At 38.7% G+C, this 21,025-nt stretch overlaps 2 protein-coding genes across 3 annotated transcripts; one reads left to right on the top strand and one right to left on the bottom strand.

Moving 5' to 3' along the window:
- Positions 1–419: 419 nt before the first annotated feature.
- LOC134332872 (alpha-1A adrenergic receptor-like) lies at positions 420–1,963 on the bottom strand. The gene is made up of 2 exons (XM_063014703.1): positions 1,036–1,963; positions 420–583 (listed from the first exon to the last, which is right to left on the bottom strand). Exons 1-2 carry the CDS (start codon positions 1,961–1,963, stop codon positions 420–422), a joined length of 1,092 nt encoding a protein of 363 aa, XP_062870773.1.
- Positions 1,964–5,629: 3,666 nt separating this feature from the next.
- Positions 5,630–10,127, top strand: tmem230a (transmembrane protein 230a). 2 transcript variants are annotated; one of them, XM_063014091.1, is made up of 4 exons: positions 5,630–5,737; positions 7,661–7,766; positions 7,859–7,981; positions 9,464–10,127. In XM_063014091.1, the coding sequence occupies exons 2-4, from the start codon at positions 7,665–7,667 to the stop codon at positions 9,602–9,604; spliced, it is 366 nt and encodes a 121-aa protein (XP_062870161.1). In that variant the 5' UTR covers positions 5,630–5,737; positions 7,661–7,664; the 3' UTR covers positions 9,605–10,127. The 2 variants fall into 2 exon arrangements, with proteins under 2 accessions (XP_062870161.1, XP_062870162.1); XM_063014092.1 differs by lacking the exon at positions 5,630–5,737 and adding an exon at positions 7,001–7,059.
- Positions 10,128–21,025: the final 10,898 nt, after the last annotated feature.

The raw sequence follows: 21,025 nt of genomic DNA on the forward strand, positions 1-21,025 counted from the left end.
TATGTGTCCACACAACACTGTTTCTCACAACTTGTATTTATGGAAACTCTTGTTAGATGTTAAAAATCCCAGCAATCCTGGTGAGCCTGATAAACTTGTATCGGCACCACACACCCTACCATGCAGTGTTAAATGAAATACAAAAGATGGCAAATACGTATGTGAACATTTCACCTAACTTAAAAGAGTAAGAGAACGAAATAAAGAAAGAAATAAAAATCTTTCTAATATACATTTTTATAATATATTCTAAATACCTATTTATTATAACAGTTATGTTTAACAACATACATAACAGTGCAGTCCTACACTGTTTGTTCTATATTTATGTCCACAGAGATGTGGTGAGTTTCAGTGCTTGTAGGTTGGCTGGTGATCTGCTTGTGTGGAAGGAGATACTGACAAACAATAGGAGAAGATTAATCTGTAAAGGCAAAAAAATTGAGGAAATTGATGAAAGCTTTTCTAAAGTCCTTGCTGAAGCAGGGGTAGATGATGGGGTTAAGGCAGCTGTTGAAGTAACAAAACCAGGCCGAGATCGATAACGCTTGATCCAGAGAGCTGTGATTTTCAGAGAAGGAGCCTATGCAGGAGAAGAAAAAATGGCTTTATACAGTCAGTATAACTAGTCAAGAACTACATGTGACTAAACTGTACCAGAAGAACTGGGATGCATAATAAAAAATATCATATCAGAATTTTCCTCTATATTATTGTAAAAAAATAAAAGAAAATGAAATCGAAAATGATGGGAAAACATTAGTACTTGTTAAGTGTTATGCATTCAGTTATGCATACACACAATTAGGCAGTTAACAACCAACCAAGCTCTGCTGCATGTATAAATATGCTGAGTATAAATGTGCTGGTCCAGTTACCCGTTAATATTGGGTTAGGAGAGCAAGATGAAAAGATTTATCTACTGGAAAGAAAACCTGTGACCATGCATTATTAATAAATAATGATGAAATTAATCAATTTTGTGTTGATATGGGCATTTATGGTCTGGTAAAAATGTAGCTGTTTTGTACTCACTGATGGGCAGCAGGAGGAAGAAGGGAAGCCAGCAAAGGACAAAGCAGCCTACCACCACGGCAAGAGTCTTTGCTGCTTTCATCTCACGTGAAAACTTTCTCAACCTATTTTGGATTCCATATGAGTGACATTTTCCAGTAAGATATTCTTCATTTCCACAAGAATCTTTAGCCTGAAGTTGTGTGACATTGCCACTGTGGTGCATTTCCCTGTCCTTTACATTGCCATGCCAGAGACCCTTCCTTATACTCCTCATTTGCTTCTGTGCCACCACATACACTTTACAGTACATGACTAATATTACAAGGAGAGGCACATAGAAAGAGCAGGTATTGGAGAAGATGACATAGCCTATGTCTTGATTCACTTTACACACTAAAGTGTCATTGTCAGGCTTCAGCTTTTTCCAGCCAAACAGTGGCCCTACTGAAATGGCAGCTGATAACACCCACACAGCCAGCACAGCCCCCAGTGCATGCTTAGTTGTTACCCGAGATGGGTACCTCAGTGGGTTGCTGATGGCCATCCAGCGATCCACAGAGATGACACAGAGGGTGAAGATGGAGGCGGTGCAGCAGAGCACATCAAGTGATAACCACATGTCACACAGCCTCTGGCCCCAAACCCAGCAGTCCAGCAACTCCAAAGAGGCGTAAAATGGCACAACTGTAAAGCTTAGCAGGAGATCGGCCACGGCCAGGTTGGCAATCAAGTAGTGCGGGACTGAATGCAGGTGACGATGTCGCACTACAGCCAAAATGACCAGGACATTGCCCAGTAAGCCAAACAAAACAAAGAATATGCCAACAAACACCATAATGACCACTTTTGTGGGGTTCACTTGACTCAGTGATGGCAGTTTAGAGGTGCAGTTTGGGTAGATATCCAGGTCTACTGAAATTGAAAGATTTTTCTCTGTATGAAACATTTTTGTTTTGGCTCTGTCCTTCTCAGTCTGTATTCAGTCTGAAGTAAAAGTGAGAACTGATCTCAGCTCTGAAGTTTAAACAGAGAATAATAAAGGTGTGGGCAAATCTGGGGCTAACTGCTGGATCTCTTGAACAGCTGGGAAATCCATCATGGTCCTGCAATTTCCTGTAAAACAGGAAGAAACACATTGTTATGTCAACATGCAAAACATTGCATTTGGCTTCATTTTTGCTGAAATTATCAAATGTCATCCTTTCCCATATATAGCCTATTATTGTACAAAATCCCAGCAATAGTGGTGTGCCTGTGAAAGTTGTACCCACACCACACAATGCAGTATTGAGTGAAATACACAATATACAGTGTATCACAAAAGTGAGTACACCCCTCACATTTCTGCAGATATTTAAGTATATCTTTTCATTGGACAACACTGACAAAATGACACTTTGACACAATGAAAAGTAGTCTGTGTGCAGCTTATATAACAGTGTAAATTTATTCTTCCCTCAAAATAACTCAATATACAGCCATTAATGTCTAAACCACCGGCAACAAAAGTGAGTACACCCCTTAGTGAAAGTTCCTGAAGTGTCAATATTTTGTGTGGCCACCATTATTTCCCAGAACTGCTTTAACTCTCCTGGGCATGGAGTTTACCAGAGCTTCACAGGTTGCCACTGGAATGCTTTTCCACTCCTCCATGACGACATCACGGAGCTGGCGGATATACGAGACTTTGCGCTCCTCCACCTTCCGCTTGAGGATGCCCCAAAGATGTTCTATTGGGTTTAGGTCTGGAGACATGCTTGGCCAGTCCATCACCTTTACCCTCAGCCTCTTCAATAAAGCAGTGGTCGTCTTAGAGGTGTGTTTGGGGTCATTATCATGCTGGAACACTGCCCTGCGACCCAGTTTCCGGAGGGAGGGGATCATGCTCTGCTTCAGTATTTCACAGTACATATTGGAGTTCATGTGTCTCTCAATGAAATGTAACTCCCCAACACCTGCTGCACTCATGCAGCCCCAGACCATGGCATTCCCACCACCATGCTTGACTGTAGGCATGACACACTTATCTTTGTACTCCTCACCTGATTGCTGCCACACATGCTTGAGACCATCTGAACCAAACAAATGAATCTTGGTCTCATCAGACCATAGGACATGGTTCCAGTAATCCATGTCCTTTGTTGACATGTCTTCAGCAAACTGTTTGCGGGCTTTCTTGTGTAGAGACTTCAGAAGAGGCTTCCTTCTGGGGTGACAGCCATGCAGACCAATTTGATGTAGTGTGCGGCGTATGGTCTGAGCACTGACAGGCTGACCCCCCACCTTTTCAATCTCTGCAGCAATGCTGACAGCACTCCTGCGCCTATCTTTCAAAGACAGCAGTTGGATGTGACGCTGAGCACGTGCACTCAGCTTCTTTGGACGACCAACGCGAGGTCTGTTCTGAGTGGACCCTGCTCTTTTAAAATGCTGGATGATCTTGGCCACTGTGCTGCAGCTTAGTTTCAGGGTGTTGGCAATCTTCTTGTAGCCTTGGCCATCTTCATGTAGCGCAACAATTCGTCTTTTAAGATCCTCAGAGAGTTCTTTGCCATGAGGTGCCATGTTGGAACTTTCAGTGACCAGTATGAGAGAGTGTGAGAGCTGTACTACTAAATTGAACACACCTGCTCCATATGCACACCTGAGACCTAGTAACACTAACAAATCACATGACATTTTGGAGGGAAAATGACAAGCAGTGCTCAATTTGGACATTTAGGGGTGTAGTCTCTTAGGGGTGTACTCACTTTTGTTGCCGGTGGTTTAGACATTAATGGCTGTATATTGAGTTATTTTGAGGGAAGAATAAATTTACACTGTTATATAAGCTGCACACAGACTACTTTTCATTGTGTCAAAGTGTCATTTTGTCAGTGTTGTCCCATGAAAAGATATACTTAAATATCTGCAGAAATGTGAGGGGTGTACTCACTTTTGTGATACACTGTATATGGACATTTTAAGAGACTTTAAGAGAAGGAGACAAAAAAGATAAAGCTGAAACTTTTCAGTGCACTCCGGAAATGAAAAATATTTTGGGGAAAAACAACATTACAAATATATACATTTAATATAAACAAAAACACCAATACCCCAAACTCCTAACCAGGTTTACACTGTTTGATTTCAGTTTGTTATAAAATCATTACCTGTAACTTTATATAAAATTATTCAATGTTCGATTTTTACATGTACTGAAAGTCAAATCAAACAAGATTCTTTAACGACAGACTTGCAAACACCATAATATCACATTATCTATCACAAAAACACACTGGCATGATGGCAATACTATGACTAAATAAAACATGAATTAAAAAGTGAAATTTTGAACTATTCATGGTAACATGGAATGTCTATTTTTTTAAAGGACAAATTTCCCAATTGTTAGCATCAGATATGCCACTGTGAAATGGCTCAGATAAAATAACATGTTGGTATAATTAATGTCAGAATTTAAGTGGGTAATTTAAATGATCCTCCTATTGGTGGATTCGGTCATACTGAACACACTGACACTGTAAAAAATCAGAGCTGAAATCAAAAATCGCTGGTCGCAAAATATTTTTCTTTTGTGTTTTAAATTGTGTTTTATTTAGACATATTGCCTCTATTCTGACGATTTGTTTTTGTGATAATGTGAACATGACAGTGTATTCACAGGTCTGTCTGTACAGATTCAGAATCGTACCATACAGTATAATCTGACAATGAGTACACATGACAACGCCTTCTGTTATATAAAATTAGGCATGATACTTTGAATTATTTAATTTAATGTAACAGATATTGATTTTTTAAGATCACTAACAGATATTTTTCGTTAGCTGTCGCAGCAGCACTAGATCGGCCGCCGGTGAACGGGTTATACTGTGGCTTTAATGACCACAAACCAAACTCACGATGACCAGTTTCGTATGGGACAGTAAAAGTGGTAGCTCAGTGGACAGTGGTATCTCAGTGGTTAAGGTACTGGACTAGTAATCAGAAGGTTGCTGGTTCAAGCTCCACTACTGCACAGTTGCCATTGTTGGGTCCCTGAGCAAGACCCTGAGCAAGACCCTTAACCCCTGATTGCTCAAAACTGTTTTCAGTCATAACAGCTTTGAATAAAAGTGTCTGATAAACGCCACAAATGTAAATGTAAACGTGTAAAATGTAAATGTGACCAGGGCGGCACAGTGGCTCGGTGGGTAGCACTGTCGCCTCACAGCAAGAAGATCCTGGGTTCGATTCCCAGGTGGGGCGATCTGGGTCCTTTCTGTGTGGAATTTGCATGTTCTCCCTTGTCTGCTCCAGTTTCCTCCCACAGTCCAAAGAGTGCAAGGGAGGTGAACTGGAGATACTAAATTGTCCTTGACTGTGTTTGACTGGGAATAAACTTGTGAATGGATGAATCTTGTGTAACGAATAACTACCGTTTCTGTCATGAATGTAACCAAAGTGTGTAAAACATTCCTTACAATCCTAATAAATAAAAATAAATAAAGAAAAGTGAACTATTATCTCATAGTTTAACGACAGCTACCGCATAGGACGAAAGTTATGTGGGTTTTAAGCGAAAGTGGGTGGGAAAAGAAAAAATTCCCCCTGGACGCTTTCATGTCGGAATCCAGGAAGTAAACAATGTTATTAGCTTATTAGCCTGTTAGCTACAATGTTATCATCTCTGTAATTAAACAACCTAACCGTTCTACGGCAGCCTCGACAAAAGGACGTTAGTAACTATATATCATTTATATCATTTATATCATTTTAATAATTGTTTATCGCTGGTTTAGTAACGCAAATGACCGCTGTTGACTAGTAACAGTCGCAGTGCATTAGCTAGGTTGTGTTGATAATACGTAGTTGTTCAGGATTTGCACCCAGTCCACAGATGTTACTGTTTAAATGGGTTTTAAATGTGAATATAAACACATTCGTGCATTCCTTAAAACGTTAACCAAGGTTTCATAGATAATTAAAATAACTGCAGCTATAATATGCATTAAAAAGTATTATTAATATGAGTATTAATTAATATTAACAGTTTGGACAAAATGAAATTAGATCAAGTTTTGAATGGTTTGTGGTAGGGCTGGGCGATATGATTCTGGCGGTTTCACGGTATATCACGGTATGTTTTACATGTCTGTGGCTTATTCTACTGTCATAAGTACATAGAATCTAAAAAGTTTAAATTTCAGCATGTATATAATGAAGGTTTTGAGTACTATCAGCTTTGCTTGCCCCCCCAAAAGGACACAATATATGATGCCAACATATTAGACCATATTAGTTATTTTCCACTGCACATAAGTCCAGGGTTTGTACACAGATCAGGCATTACATTATGACCACCTTTTGCTGCCCCATACGCAACAAACTGTGATGCTCTGTGTATTGTGACACCTTTCTATCAGAACCAGCATGAACTTCTTCAGCAGTTTAACCTACAGTAGCTCGTCTGTTGGATCGGACCAGCCTTTGCTCCCCATGTGCATCAAAGGAACCCTGTCGCCGGTTTACCACTGTTCCTTCCTTGGACCACTTTTAATAGATACTGACCACTGCAGACCGGGAACACCCCACAAGAGCTGCAGTTTTGGAGATGCTCTGACCCAGTCGTCTAGCCATCACAATCTGGCCCTCGTCAAACTCGCTCAAATCCTCACGCTCGTCCATTTTTCCTGCTTCTAAAATCAACTTTGAGGATAAACAGGTGCCGTGATGAAGAGATAATCAGTGTTATTCACTTCACGTGTTAGTGGTCATAATGTTATGCCTGGTCGGTGTATATACTGGCTACTGATACAAACAGTTTTTGAAAGGCAGCCCAAAAAGTCTAGCTTTGTGAAGCTCATGATGTACAGTTTTTTTTTTAAACTTTAGTGGTTATAAATCCTGAAATGTACAAGATGTACTTCCTGGTATGATGGTACTGCAACAGTTTGCATGTTATCACTGTATTGTAGGGTCATGATGCCTGCATGCCTACATACACCCTACTGTATGTAGGGTCATTCAGTGGGGCAATCCCAATACGGTGACAATAAGGTGAAGTACTCCAGACTTTGTACATCAGATGTTGTTTGAAGGGATAATTTGCCAATTTTTTAAACAAAAGACCTAGGAAAAGTCAACATTTCAGACCATATTAGGTTTTTTCCACTGCTCATAAGTCCAGGGTTTGTGCTCTCTGTATGTACTGGCCATGGATACAAAAGGTTTTTAAACAGCAGCCCTCAAAGTCTAGCTTTGTGAAGCTCAAGATGTACAGTTTTTAAATGTCCTTTTGTGGCTTTTGGATGTTTTAAATAAATAACTGTAATGCTTTTGTCACTGACTTTTACCTTAAGTGCTAATGCACGCTGTTACAATATATAATACGATGATGCAGTGAATTTGGTAACCATAGAGAATTGTTTTAAGGAAAGGTTTGATCTGATAAATCCTGGAAAGTCCTAGATGTACTTCCTGATATGGTGGTACTGCAACAGTTTGCATGTTATCACTATTTCATGCAGAATAACATGAACCTTATTTGACATTTCCTAACTGTGTTGTGCCCTGAATGTTTTTTTTCTGTGTAACTGTACCTTAAGACCCCTGTACCTCAGTGTTAAATGTTCTTTTATTGTGCCACACTGTAATGTAGGGCCATGATGCCTGCCAGAAGTGGCACGTCCAGCGGGACAATCCCAAACAATAAGGTGAAGTACTCCAGACTAGCAGACAGCGATGAAGGGTACATCGATCTGCAGGTGAGAGGAAGAACTCAAACACTTTCAGGATCATCTTAAACTTATTGAATATGAAGCACTGCTTATCATTGTTCTTGTAACGTGTTCCACAGTTTAAGAGAAGTCCACCCAAAGTGCCATACAAAGCCATTGCTCTGGCAACATTCCTCTTTCTGGTCGGGTCTTTACTGATTATTATTGGATCTCTGCTTTTAGCTGGGTACATTCATGTTGCGGTAAGTTTACCAAGGAAAACAATTTAACATTTGTTCCTCTAGTCATTCCAACACAAATTTAAATGTGGTCATTTAAATTTCAAATCAGGTTGAAGTGTTAAGCTTCAGGCTAAATCATCACACTATCTGAAAGTCTGAATATGTTATATTTTTAACTATTTGCCATATTTATATTCATGTTGTAACAGTCAGTGTTCACTGTTAGATGTTTCAATGTGACCCAGGTTAATTAGTATACAAGTTAAAACAAGTTTACATACCTTACAACAAAATTGAAAGAACAAGGATCTGTGAGTTAAAAACAGGATATTTATGACCTTTATGACCTTTTGGTTCATTAACTGTTGTTTGAGCTGCAGTGATAACTGAGTGGTTAAGGTACTGGACCAGTAATCAGAAGGTTGCCGGTTCAAACCCCATTACCACCAAGATGCCACTGTTGGACCCCTGAGCAAGGCTCTTAACCCTCAAAAGGTCATAAATATCCTGTTTTTAACTAAAAAAAATCGTGTGCAGTCATAATTGTAAGTCGCTTTGGATAACAGTGTCTGCGTCTGCTAAATGAAATTTGTTTCTGTATTTGCATAGACAAAAAGACATCTTGAAAAAAATTTTTGTTTGGACAATTATAAATCTTAAAAAAGTAGTTGCTGCTTTGGATTTTACTTGAAAATATTAGATGTAGATTTGGGTGAGTAAAAGTCTTTGTATTAGTAACAATATTATACATATTTACATATCGAGCAGCTAAGACCCTCAGTTTTCTTTTAATTGATTATTTTTATTAAGAATTAAATGGAAAAACAGTTTTATTCATGTGGTTGGTTTTGGAACAGCCTGATCTGATGATCTATCAACTATTGAGTTGACAGTTATTTATATTTACATTTACGGCATTTATCAGATGCTTTTATCCAAAGTGACTTACAGTACTGTGACAGTATATTGTCTAAGCAATTGAGGGTTAAGGACTTTGCTCAAGGGCCCAACAGTGGCAACCTGGCAGTGGTGAGGCTTGAACCAGCGACCTTTTGATTACTAGTCCAGTACCATAACCACTAGGCTACAGCTGCCCTATACTTCTGAGTTATAGCTCAAAAGTTAAGGTTAAGGACTAGTAATTAAGAGTTTGCTGCTTTAAGCCCCACCACTGCCAATCTGCCAATGTTTGGCCCCTGAGCAAGGCACTTAACCTCAATTGCTCAAAGTTTATCCAGTCATAGTAAGTCACTTTAGATACAAGCGTATGCTTAAAGCCACAAATATAAGTGTAAATAAGTGCAGAAGTAAAAATATTGTGGACCCTAAGTTGGTACAATAAAGATGTCATTATTAATTTTATTTCTAAAGTAGATAATATACTCATGAAAAGTAGATATTCTAAACTAAATGGCACATTAGGTGTCAGTGTATGTTTACCTAGGCATCATCAGCATCAATACATCATATCAACAAAAAATTATAATTACCTTTCTCCTTCAGAATCCAGATCGGACGATTCCAGTGCTTATCATCGGGGTACTTATATTTCTTCCTGGATTTTACCACTTAAGAATTGCCTACTATGCTTCCAAAGGATACCGTGGCTATACCTACGATGATATTCCAGATTTTGATGACTGAACTATCATCCCACCCAGTCCCTCCTGGTTCAGTAACAAGCTGGGACTTAGCTATGGTATATACACAGTATATGCACAAACCTTCTGTTGTGTACTTATGCAAAATGGAATGCAAATTATATTCTCTGATGTACAAGATATACTCTACGCTATGCAAAAGGAAGTATTATTTATATTTATAATATAAAGCCAAATTGTTTAAGGCCTTGTGCTGTATTGATCCAAAGTGGTGTATTTTATGTGATGTGTATATTGTATAATTGCCAGTGATCATATTGTTTTAAAATTATTTTTTGCAATGATTTTTTTTAGTCTGGTTTAAAAAGCTGTAACTACATGATGCTTGCACCTTGTTCATGTTATCGCAGCTGTTTTCAGTTGAGCAATTGTTTTAAAAATTAAAAGGTTCTGCTGTTGTGAGTAGAATTGTACAGTGTCGAAAAAGGCAGTTGTCCCCTTTGTTATTCTTTTTTTTGCATATACACTGTATGGCCAAAAGTATGTGAATACATGACATTAAGCTAGTTGGACATTTCATTACAGTACACGTGCATTAATATTAAGTTGTCCCCTTTGCAAATTAAATCATATTTATTTATAACATTATAACAAATGCAGCTTCTCGTCTGGTTTTTAACCAACCTAAACACCACCACATCGCCCCACTGCTGCGTTCTCTTCACTGGCTTCATGTAGCTGCACGCATTCAGTTTAAAACACTGATGCTCGCCTACAAAGCCAACAATGGATCAGCCCCAAAATACCTTCGAGGTCTAATCAAACCCCGCTCTGTACCACACAACCTCCGAGCCACTAGTCTCGCTCAGCTTGGTCCTCCACCCAGGACTCGAGCAAGACAAGCATCAAGGCTCTTCTCTGTACTTGCACCCAAGGAGTGGAACGAGCTTCTTCTGTCTGTCTGTCCATACACTAACACCAGTGTAATGCCATTTTAACAACAAACAGAAGTAAAAAGTATAAGTATTAATAACATGATTAAGTGTTTTAAACATTTCCTTGTTTAAGCTGACTTTCTTGTGTTGGTGTGAATTTTTGACAGGTACTCCAATTTTCTCTCAGAAAACATAATTAATAATTAAACATGCTGCTCTAGATAAGGTTCTTAGATTGCCTGATACAACTATCGTATTGGCCAGGATGTTTTCCTGCCAGCTTGTGCCAAGTGTTCCTTGGTCCACCTACATTTATTTCTTTATTAGAATTTTAACATCATATTTTTACACGTTTTAGATACATTCATGACAGAAACTCTTGTCACTCGTTACACATAATTCATCAGTTCACAAGTTTAATATCAAACACAGTCATGGATAATTTTGTATCTCCAATTTACCTCACTCCACACAAGGCACGGTGGCTAAGTGGGTAGCCCTGTCGCCTCACAGCAAGAAGGTCCTGGGTCTAGCATGTATGCATTATATAGTTATAAGTAATATTATAAAGAACAAACACAGTTTGGGCACTAGACCAACTTTAGAGCCTATAAAATAATATATAAATAACCTAGGTTCTTAGAACCCATGTTGTTGTGTGGCACCCACTCTACCAGCTGCCACTGTGCAACCTGATGTTCATGTAATCGCAGTTTTCTTTTACTATATTATTGCAATGGTGGAATATTGGATATGCCTACATTAGAACATCTCAAAACCTTCCTGTACTATTTGATAACTGGTTCTCTCTCGTGTTTGCTTCATATGCTGGATGTTCCATAAAGAATTTTTCTGCTTTCCACCTGTCTGAGATCAACAGATATTTTACTGTATGCAGGATATGGACTCCACACGACATATAAAAGAGCCCCCTGAGCATCACAGGCACATTTTTAAGACAAAACCAGGATTTACCTCGATGTAGAATCATGCAGGTAATTCCACTGTTGTACTGTTGTATAGGACTGTGGAACCTTTAGTATGGTGACATCTGCTGGGAAAGCTGTGTAATTACACGTTGGTCATTTACAAGTTCTCTCTACCGTGTTCTGGGTCAGTGTGGGTGGGGGCGGCACAGTGGCTCAGTGAAAGGTCCTGGGTTCGATCTCCAGGTGGGGCGGTCTGTGTCCTTTCTGTGTGGAGTTTGCATGTTCTCCCCGTGTCTGCGTGGATTTCCTCTGGGTGCTCCGGTTTCCTCCCACAGTCCAAAGACATGCAAGTGAGGTGAATTGGAGATACTAAATTGTCCATGACTGTGTTTGATATAAACTTGTGAACTGATTAATCTTGTGTAATGAGTAACTACCGTTCCTGTCATGAATGTAACCAAAGTGTAAAACATGACGTTAAAATCCAAACAAACAAACAAACCTCACTCCACACAGGTGGGCCCCGGACCGCCCCACCTGGGGATCGAACCCTGAACCTTCCACTGAGCCACTGTGCCGCCCCCACCCACACTGACCCAGAACACGGTGGAGAGAACTTGTAAATGACCAACGTGTAATTACACAGCTTTTCCAGCAGATGTCACCATACTAAAGGTTCCACAGTCCTATACAACAGTACAACAGTGGAATTACCTGCATGATTCTACATCGAGGTAAATCCTGGTTTTGTCTTAGAAATGTGCCTGTGATGTTCAGGGGGCTCTTTTATATGTCGTGTGGAGTCCATATCCTGCATACAGTAAAATATCTGTTGATCTCAGACAGGTGGACAGCAAAAAAATTCTTTATGGAACATCCAGCATGTGAAGCAAACACGAGAGAGAACCAGTTATCAAATAGTACAGGGGTGTTTTAAGATGTTCTAATGTAGCCATATCCAATATTCCACCATTACAATAATATAGTAAAAAACTGCCATTACATGAACATCGGGTTGCACAGTGGCAGCTGGTATATTCGGTGCCACACAACAACATGGGTTCTAAGAACCTAGGTTATTTACATTTTCCAGGCTCTAAAATTGGTCTAAAGTGACCAAACTGTGTTTATTCTTTATAATATTACTTATAACTAAATAATAAATAATGCATACATGCTAGTAATATATATTTTATGCATTATACACAGCCCCGGTTCTGGACTGCTTTGCTTGGGGGGGCAGTAAAACCTAATGAGGGGGCATGTTGATAGTCATGTTTTTGAAGCCAGAAATATATTCAAGGCTTGATTTGTGCATGAATGATGACAGCCAAGCTATTGATACTGGCTTAAAGTGATGTATGAGGTAAAGAAATAAAAATGCATGTTTTCGAACTTAAACTTAAAACCCAATGATTAAAAAATACATGTTGATTATGTAAATGGAGAAAAAAGATTATCTAATTGTATTTCATTTTAATACGCCCCCTTAATTAAATTGCCATTACTAATAGAACAACTCTATTTATACAAATTTAAGTAAAAGCTGACAAATGTACCTACACACAGACTGAGAATATTCAAACGTGGAAATAGGAATGAGTGAGAATATTTATATTATTGGGAAATTAAAATATAAAGAAAACAAAAGAATACTAATTCTGTAAAAAAAAAAGGGGGGGGGGGGGGGATATTCGTCACATTTCTATTTTGAAAAAGAAAAAAATATGAAAGTACATAAAATAAGGAAAATTTTCCTATCTACTGCACTTTAATGGTAAAAAATCTGGTAAAGTATTGAAGTTTTTATTGATGTTATGAAACGTACTGGTACAATGCAGTATTTATGCTTTAGCTGAGCCTGTATTCTAAAATGAACTCAGAACAAAGAATTACCGCTAACCGCTAACGGCTAATAAAATAATTTAAGCAACACCTATGTAAGAGGTAAGTAACATTAAAGCAACGAAAAACCACAGTTAAGCAAATATGACCATGTGGAAGTCAGTTTAAACTCAGAAGAGTGTTTACCAGTATACCTGCCTCTCACTCACACTAACGGAACATATACTGCCGAACTGAACTGTTTGGGGCAGTCTGCCGATTTTTATATGACTCAAAGAGCCAATCAGGAATAAGCAAAGAAATATCTTCACACTGTAAAACAAAATGCATTTTTGTGATTGGTTCAGAGATAATTTTAAAAATAGCCGTTGCTTGCATTGTGCTTGGGGGGGCAAAGACACAAATTGGGGGGGCAATGCCCCCCTCAGCCCCCCCCTAGCGCCGGCCCTGATTATACATAATAATTATAGTGGTAGCTCAGTGGTTAAGGGAGTGCACTAGTATCGTAAGGCCACTTGTTCAACAATAATAATACTATATAAAATTGCTGGGCTGGTCAGATGTCTACATACAGTATATGCATGATTTGCTGTATCTTAGGGTAAGGGTATCTGAGGCCCCACAATGTTTCCACATAGCGCCCAGCGATTCTGGGTAACCCGGATCCACCTCGACCCTGACCAGGATAAATAAAATATGCAAATAAAATATGAAAAACATCTGGGTCATTTAGCAGATCTGATTAAATGACCGCTGTTTTTTTCCTCCTATGTTCCTTTAATCTGAAAGCACATGTGTGGTGGTGTCTGGGGTTTGTGGGACCACCTGTGTGTTTGTGTCAGCTCACACTAGGTAAACCTGTCTGGTGAAGATTAGTTGTGATTTTAAGAGCAATTCACTTTCTGATTATATGTCGTGTGTGTGTATTTATATATATATATATATACAGTATATACAGTATATATATATATATATATATATATACAGTGTATCACAAAAGTGAGTACACCCCTCACATTTCTGCAGATATTTAAGTATATCTTTTCATGGGAGAACACTGACAAAATGACACTTTGACACAATGAAAAGTAGACTGTGTGCAGCTTATATAACAGTGTAAATTTATTCTTCCCTCAAAATAACTCAATATACAGCCATTAATGTCTAAACCACCAGCAACAAAAGTGAGTACACCCCTTAGTGAAAGTTCCTGAAGTGTCAATATTTTGTGTGGCCACCATTATTTCCCAGAACTGCCTTAACTCTCCTGGGCATGGAGTTTACCAGAGCTTCACAGGTTGCCACTGGAATGCTTTTCCACTCCTCCATGACGACATCACGGAACTGGCGGATATTCGAGACTTTGTGCTCCTCCACCTTCCGCTTGAGGATGCCCCAAAGATGTTCTATTGGGTTTAGGTCTGGAGACATGCTTGGCCAGTCCATCACCTTTACCCTCAGCCTCTTCAATAAAGCAGTGGTCGTCTTAGAGGTGTGTTTGGGGTCATTATCATGCTGGAACACTGCCCTGCGACCCAGTTTCCGGAGGGAGGGGATCATGCTCTGCTTCAGTATTTCACAGTACATATTGGAGTTCATGTGTCCCTCAATGAAATGTAACACCCCAACACCTGCTGCACTCATGCAGCCCCAGACCATGGCATTCCCACCACCATGCTTGACTGTAGGCATGACACTCTTATCTTTGTACTCCTCACCTGATTGCCGCCACACATGCTTGAGACCATCTGAACCAAACAAATTAATCTTGGTCTCATCAGACCATAGGACATGGTTCCAGTAATCCATGTCCTTTGTTGACATGTCTTCAGCAAACTGTTTGCGGGCTTTCTTGTGTAGAGACTTCAGAAGAGGCTTCCTTCTGGGGTGACAGCCATGCAGACCAATTTGATGTAGTGTGCGGCGTATGGTCTGAGCACTGACAGGCTGACCCCCCACCTTTTCAATCTCTGCAGCAATGCTGACAGCACTCCTGCGCCTATCTTTCAAAGACAGCAGTTGGATGTGACGCTGAGCACGTGCACTCAGCTTCTTTGGACGACCAACGCGAGGTCTGTTCTGAGTGGACCCTGCTCTTTTAAAACGCTGGATGATCTTGGCCACTGTGCTGCAGCTCAGTTTCAGGGTGTTGGCAATCTTCTTGTAGCCTTGGCCATCTTCATGTAGCGCAACAATTCGTCTTTTAAGATCCTCAGAGAGTTCTTTGCCATGAGGTGCCATGTTGGAACTTTCAGTGGCCAGTATGAGAGAGTGTGAGAGCTGTACTACTAAATTGAACACACCTGCTCCCTATGCACACCTGAGACCTAGTAACACTAACAAATCACATGACATTTTATAGGAAAAATGACAAGCAGTGCTCAATTTGGACATTTAGGGGTGTAGTCTCTTAGGGGTGTACTCACTTTTGTTGCCGGTGGTTTAGACATTAATGGCTGTATATTGAGTTATTTTGAGGGAAGAATAAATTTACACTGTTATATAAGCTGCACACAGACTACTTTTCATTGTGTCAAAGTGTCATTTTGTCAGTGTTGTCCCATGAAAAGATATACTTAAATATCTGCAGAAATGTGAGGGGTGTACTCACTTTTGTGATACACTGTATATATATATATATATATATATATATGTATACATATATGTATATAGACATATATACAGTGCTGGCCAAAAGTATTGGCACCCCTGCAATTCTGTCAGATAATACTCAATTTCTTCCAGAAAATGATTGCAATCACAAATGCTTTGGTATTAATATCTTCATTTATTTTGCTTGCAATGAAAAAACACAAAAGAGAATGAAAAAAAAGTCAAATCAATTATCATTTTACACAAAACTCCAAAAATGGGCCGGACAAAAGTATTGGCACCCTCAGCCTAATACTTGGTAGCACAACCTTTAGACAAAATAACTGCGAACAACCGCTTCCGGTAACCATCAATGAGTGTCTTACAATGCCCTGCTGGAATTTTAGACCATTCTTCTTTGGCAAACTGCTCCAGGTCCCTGAGATTTGAAGGGTGCCTTCTCCAAACTGCCATTTTGAGATCTCTCCACAGGTATTCTATGGGATTCAGGTCTGGACTCATTGCTGGCCACTTTAGAAGTCTCCAGTGCTTTCTCTCAAACCATTTTCTAGTGCTTTTTGAAGTGTGTTTTGGGTCATTGTCCTGCTGGAAGACCCATGACCTCTGAGGGAGACCCAGCTTTCTCACACTGGGCCCTACATTATGCTGCAAAATTTGTTGGTAGTCTTCAGACTTCATAATGCCATGCACACGGTCAAGCAGTCCAGTGCCAGAGGCAGCAAAGCAACCCCAAAACATCAGGGAACCTCCGCCATGTTTGACTGTAGGGACCGTGTTCTTTTCTTTGAAGGCCTCGTTTTTTTTCCTGTAAACTCTATGTTGATGCCTTTTCCCAAAAAGCTCTACTTTTGTCTCATCTGACCAGAGAACATTCTTCCAAAACGTTTTTGGCTTTCTCAGGTAAGTTTTGGCAAACTCCAGCCTGGCTTTTTTATGTCTCTGGGTCAGAAGTGGGGTCTTCCTGGGTATCCTACCATAGAGTCCCTTTTCATTCAGACGCCGACGGATAGTACGGGTTGACACTGTTGTACCCTCGGACTGCAGGGCAGCTTGAACTTGTTTGGATGTTAGTCGAGGTTCTTTATCCACCATCCGCACAATCTTTCGTTGAAATCTCTCGTCAATTTTTCTTTTCCGTCCACATCTAGGGAGGTTAGCCACAGTGCCATGGGCTTTAAACTTCTTGATGACACTGCGCACGGTAGACACAGGAACATTCAGGTCTTTGGAGATGGACTTGTAGCCTTGAGATTGCCCATGCTTCCTCACAATTTTGCTTCTCAAGTCCTCAGACAGTTCTTTGGTCTTCTTTCTTTTCTCCATGCTCAATGTGGTACACACAAGGACACAGGACAGAGGTTGAGTCAACTTTAATCCATTTTAACTGGCTGCAAGTGTGATTTAGTTATTGCCACCACCTGTTATGTGCCACAGGTAAGTAACAGGTGCTGTTAATTACACAAATTAGAGAAGCATCACATGATTTTTCAAAGGGTGCCAATACTTTTGTCCACCCCCTTTTTTATGTTTGGTGTGGAATTATATCCAATTTGGCTTTTTGACAATTCTTTTTGTGGTTTTCCATTGAAGACAAATTAAATGAACATTTTAATATCAAAGCATTTGTAATTGCAATCATTTTCTGGAAGAAATTGAGTATTATCTGACAGAATTGCAGGGGTGCCAATACTTTTGGCCAGCACTGTATATACATATATATATATATATATATATATATATATATATATATATATATTTATATATATCAGTATATATACATATATATATATATATATATATATATATATATATATATATATATATATATAATATATAACTACTAATGTGTAATAACATAATAGCATAATTATAATGACTGAACTTTTCCCTACCTTTGTTTTATTATTCTTTTTTAAACTTATCTTTGTTGGTGTTTAAAAATACACAAATACACATTTTTTTCTTTATGTGTTAATAGGTGTGTAGATCTGAAGAGGATTTATGCACTGAAATTAATTTCATTTAATTGAATTAATGTTTAACTGTAAAAACAAAGTGGTTGAACCTTTTTAAATAGAAAATAAAAATAGTGATTTAAATATGTTATTTAAACTGTGTGTGTGTTGAGGTGTGTGTGTATATACCCCCCCCCCCCCCCCCCCCCCCACCTCTCCCCGGTTGCTGAGCAGTCAGTGTGTGTGTGAGTGGAGCTCTAGAGATCAGCAGTAGTGTGTGTGTGTGTGTGTGAGTGTGTGTAAGTAAGTGAGTGAGTGAGTTTGTAAGTATCGTGCGGATGTGAGATTGGCAGATTGGCGCTCTGTTAACAGTTTCTGATTCTCTTCAGCATCAGATAATAAACACAGTACAGACAGAACGGAAGACTTAAATCGGATTCTGGTGTGGTGTGTGTGGACGGACACGGATTATACACTTATACGCTAGTGAAGAGAATCGGTTCAGATCGGAAAACTTCGTGTACAGCCGGACTGACCGCTGGATTAACACAGCAAGATCTTCATTACTGCTTTACAACATGTTATAAACACTTATAAACACTCACAAACTGTGCACTAAGGATAAAACTGTGATATACACGTGAGTACTAACTATTATATACAATTAAAACATTGCAAAAACTTCTCAACTGTGGACTTGGTACTGGGACTACTGGTGCACCTGCTGCAGGCTCCAGTGTTAATAATGTATATTTGTTGGGACGCTAAAACACTATGCACAAATATAATATTTTAATTGGAGCAGATAATAACAAATTAACTTGAGTTTTTTTTTCATTTTCACTTAAAGAAACTGGGGTTTTAAACTATGCCTATTTAAAATGCATTAAAAATTAAAGTACATAGGTTTTACATGAACATACCTACCCATCTCCTATCTACCTGCATATAATATGGTAAAAAGGTTGAATCCACAAGTGTACATGCTTTTATTAATATAATCATCAGAACAAGTTGGGTGAAAAGTTAAATCTTAAAAATAAAATAACATACATTTCAAATCTTATTTGACCATATTTTTACATGAACAGTTCAAACTGTTGAGTCCAAGTACCTGGGTTTGATTCTCATCTCTGGTTACTGTCTGTATGTTTTTACTTAAGTTTTTTACCTTGTTCGTGTCAGTTTTCCCCTGATAAGTTGGTTTTCTCTTCCCTCCTATCAATGTGGCTCAGCTGCTGAACATCTTTCCTAGTACTGAGTGAATAAGTGAATGGAAATTGTGTTGTTTTAATCGTTTGCCCCGTTTCTCTGCAACCCTGACCATGTAGCAGATAGGGAAAATTAATTTTGTTGTAATTTAAAGCTGCTACAAATCAGCTTTACAGAAATCTAGGTCTTGATCCAAGATAGCTGGGCTGGGAGAAACTTCATAAGAATTTATGGAAAGGAGAACCAATCCCTCTTTAGTCAGTGTGAGATTGTGGCATTGCGGTAATTAAATGCATGATAATATTTGAGGGTATGGAAGGTACAGGGTGCTATGTAAAAAGTTTGGATTTAAACTATTTTACTATATTTTCTTTTAGTTTTATTTTAGTTTTTCATGTTTTCAAAGCCTCTCTGAAGTTCTAGATTTCATAAATGTTTAAATGCTTTTAATTGTCTCCTTATGTAAAGCACTTTGAATTGCCACTGTGTATGAAAGGTGCTATACAAATAAACTTGCCTTGCCTTAAACCAGCTATGTGGAGCTAAATATACAACTTCAAATTTTCATTTACATATATTTATTTGCCATTGAAATCTTATTATTACTAGAAATTAGAACCATGCACCTTGATGCTAAAGATTTGTGCCGGTGTGCATGTTTTAGCTTAAAATCAAGAAATATGTATAACCTAGAGGAAGGAAAAGAGTTTAGAACTTGATCCTGGCCACAACAAAAATCCACTTCAGTGGTTTATAATAAAGTACTTACATAGCTGACCTTTGGTATGTTATAAATCATATGAGCAACATCATTCTGAATGTTGTTCATCACACTTGATTTGAGGCCGTCAGTGCTAATTAAGAGGCCCAGGTCTGGTAAACTATTTTTACAGGAGGGAAGAGAAGTTCAGTTTTGTTTAGATGATCAGTAAGGTAAGACGGGGACTTGGAAAGTACCAGGTACAAACTAATCGTTCCAAAAACAGTACAAGCATCATGCAAAGCAGCCAAAAGTAAGTCATGCCAATCTCAAGTCGTACCATTTAAATAAAAGGTCAATCATTCTATGTGCTAGAAAAGATAATTCATGTTTTCTGACTATACCCAGTGAATCAGACCCACCGTGACCCTGACCAGGATGAAGTCTTGGTAAAACAGACAATAAATAAATGAATAAATAAATAAAAAACAGAGCATCATCCTCCGACTGAACTGCACAGATATAGATATAGTTTTGTATGTTTTAATGAGGTTGTGTAATTGTATTGTAGGTTTATGTGAGGACACTGATGTGGTATCATACAAATTATTAGCTTTAGCTTCAGCATTCATATACAGAGCTGCTTTCCAGTCCTGTTAACAATATTTTAATTAAATTCTTTTAATTTGTAAGAAACATTTTCCATGAACATTTGGTTGATTCGTGTCAACCAAACAGTATTTTATTTTTATGTGTTATTTTTGAATAAGGGAATCATAAGGGTTGGGCAGCTCTAGTACCCGGGGTTTGATCCTTGCCATCAGTGACTACCTGTGATCTTGTAGGTGTCTCCTAGCACTCCAGTTTCCACACACCTCCCAACATGTCATGTTTGTCTAGGAGTTAATTATTCAAGTATGTGATGCAGTGATATGGACTGGCACCTTGTACAGGGTGTATTCCCATGTTGTGTCTAATGATTCCAGGGTAGATACTGTACTTGCTCCAGCACTAACCAGACCAGCATTTAGTTCTTACTGAACATGAATAAATGATAAAAGTGATCATTTGACATGCTAATTGTACAATTTCAGTTTTAAAATAAACATAATTTTAATTACACATGACATACTTAAGACATAATGTTGAACCTAAAAGGCGTAGAAGGTAGCTTGACTTTATTTGTTAAATTTATGACATCACGTCACGTTCAATATGATTTTTTACGAGATCAGGTTATGTCTATGTTTTGTATTAAGGTCAGGAAAAAAGAGC

The sequence above is a fragment of the Trichomycterus rosablanca genome, chromosome 18 (genome assembly GCF_030014385.1).
Source record: "Trichomycterus rosablanca isolate fTriRos1 chromosome 18, fTriRos1.hap1, whole genome shotgun sequence".
Taxonomy (NCBI): domain Eukaryota; kingdom Metazoa; phylum Chordata; class Actinopteri; order Siluriformes; family Trichomycteridae; genus Trichomycterus; species Trichomycterus rosablanca.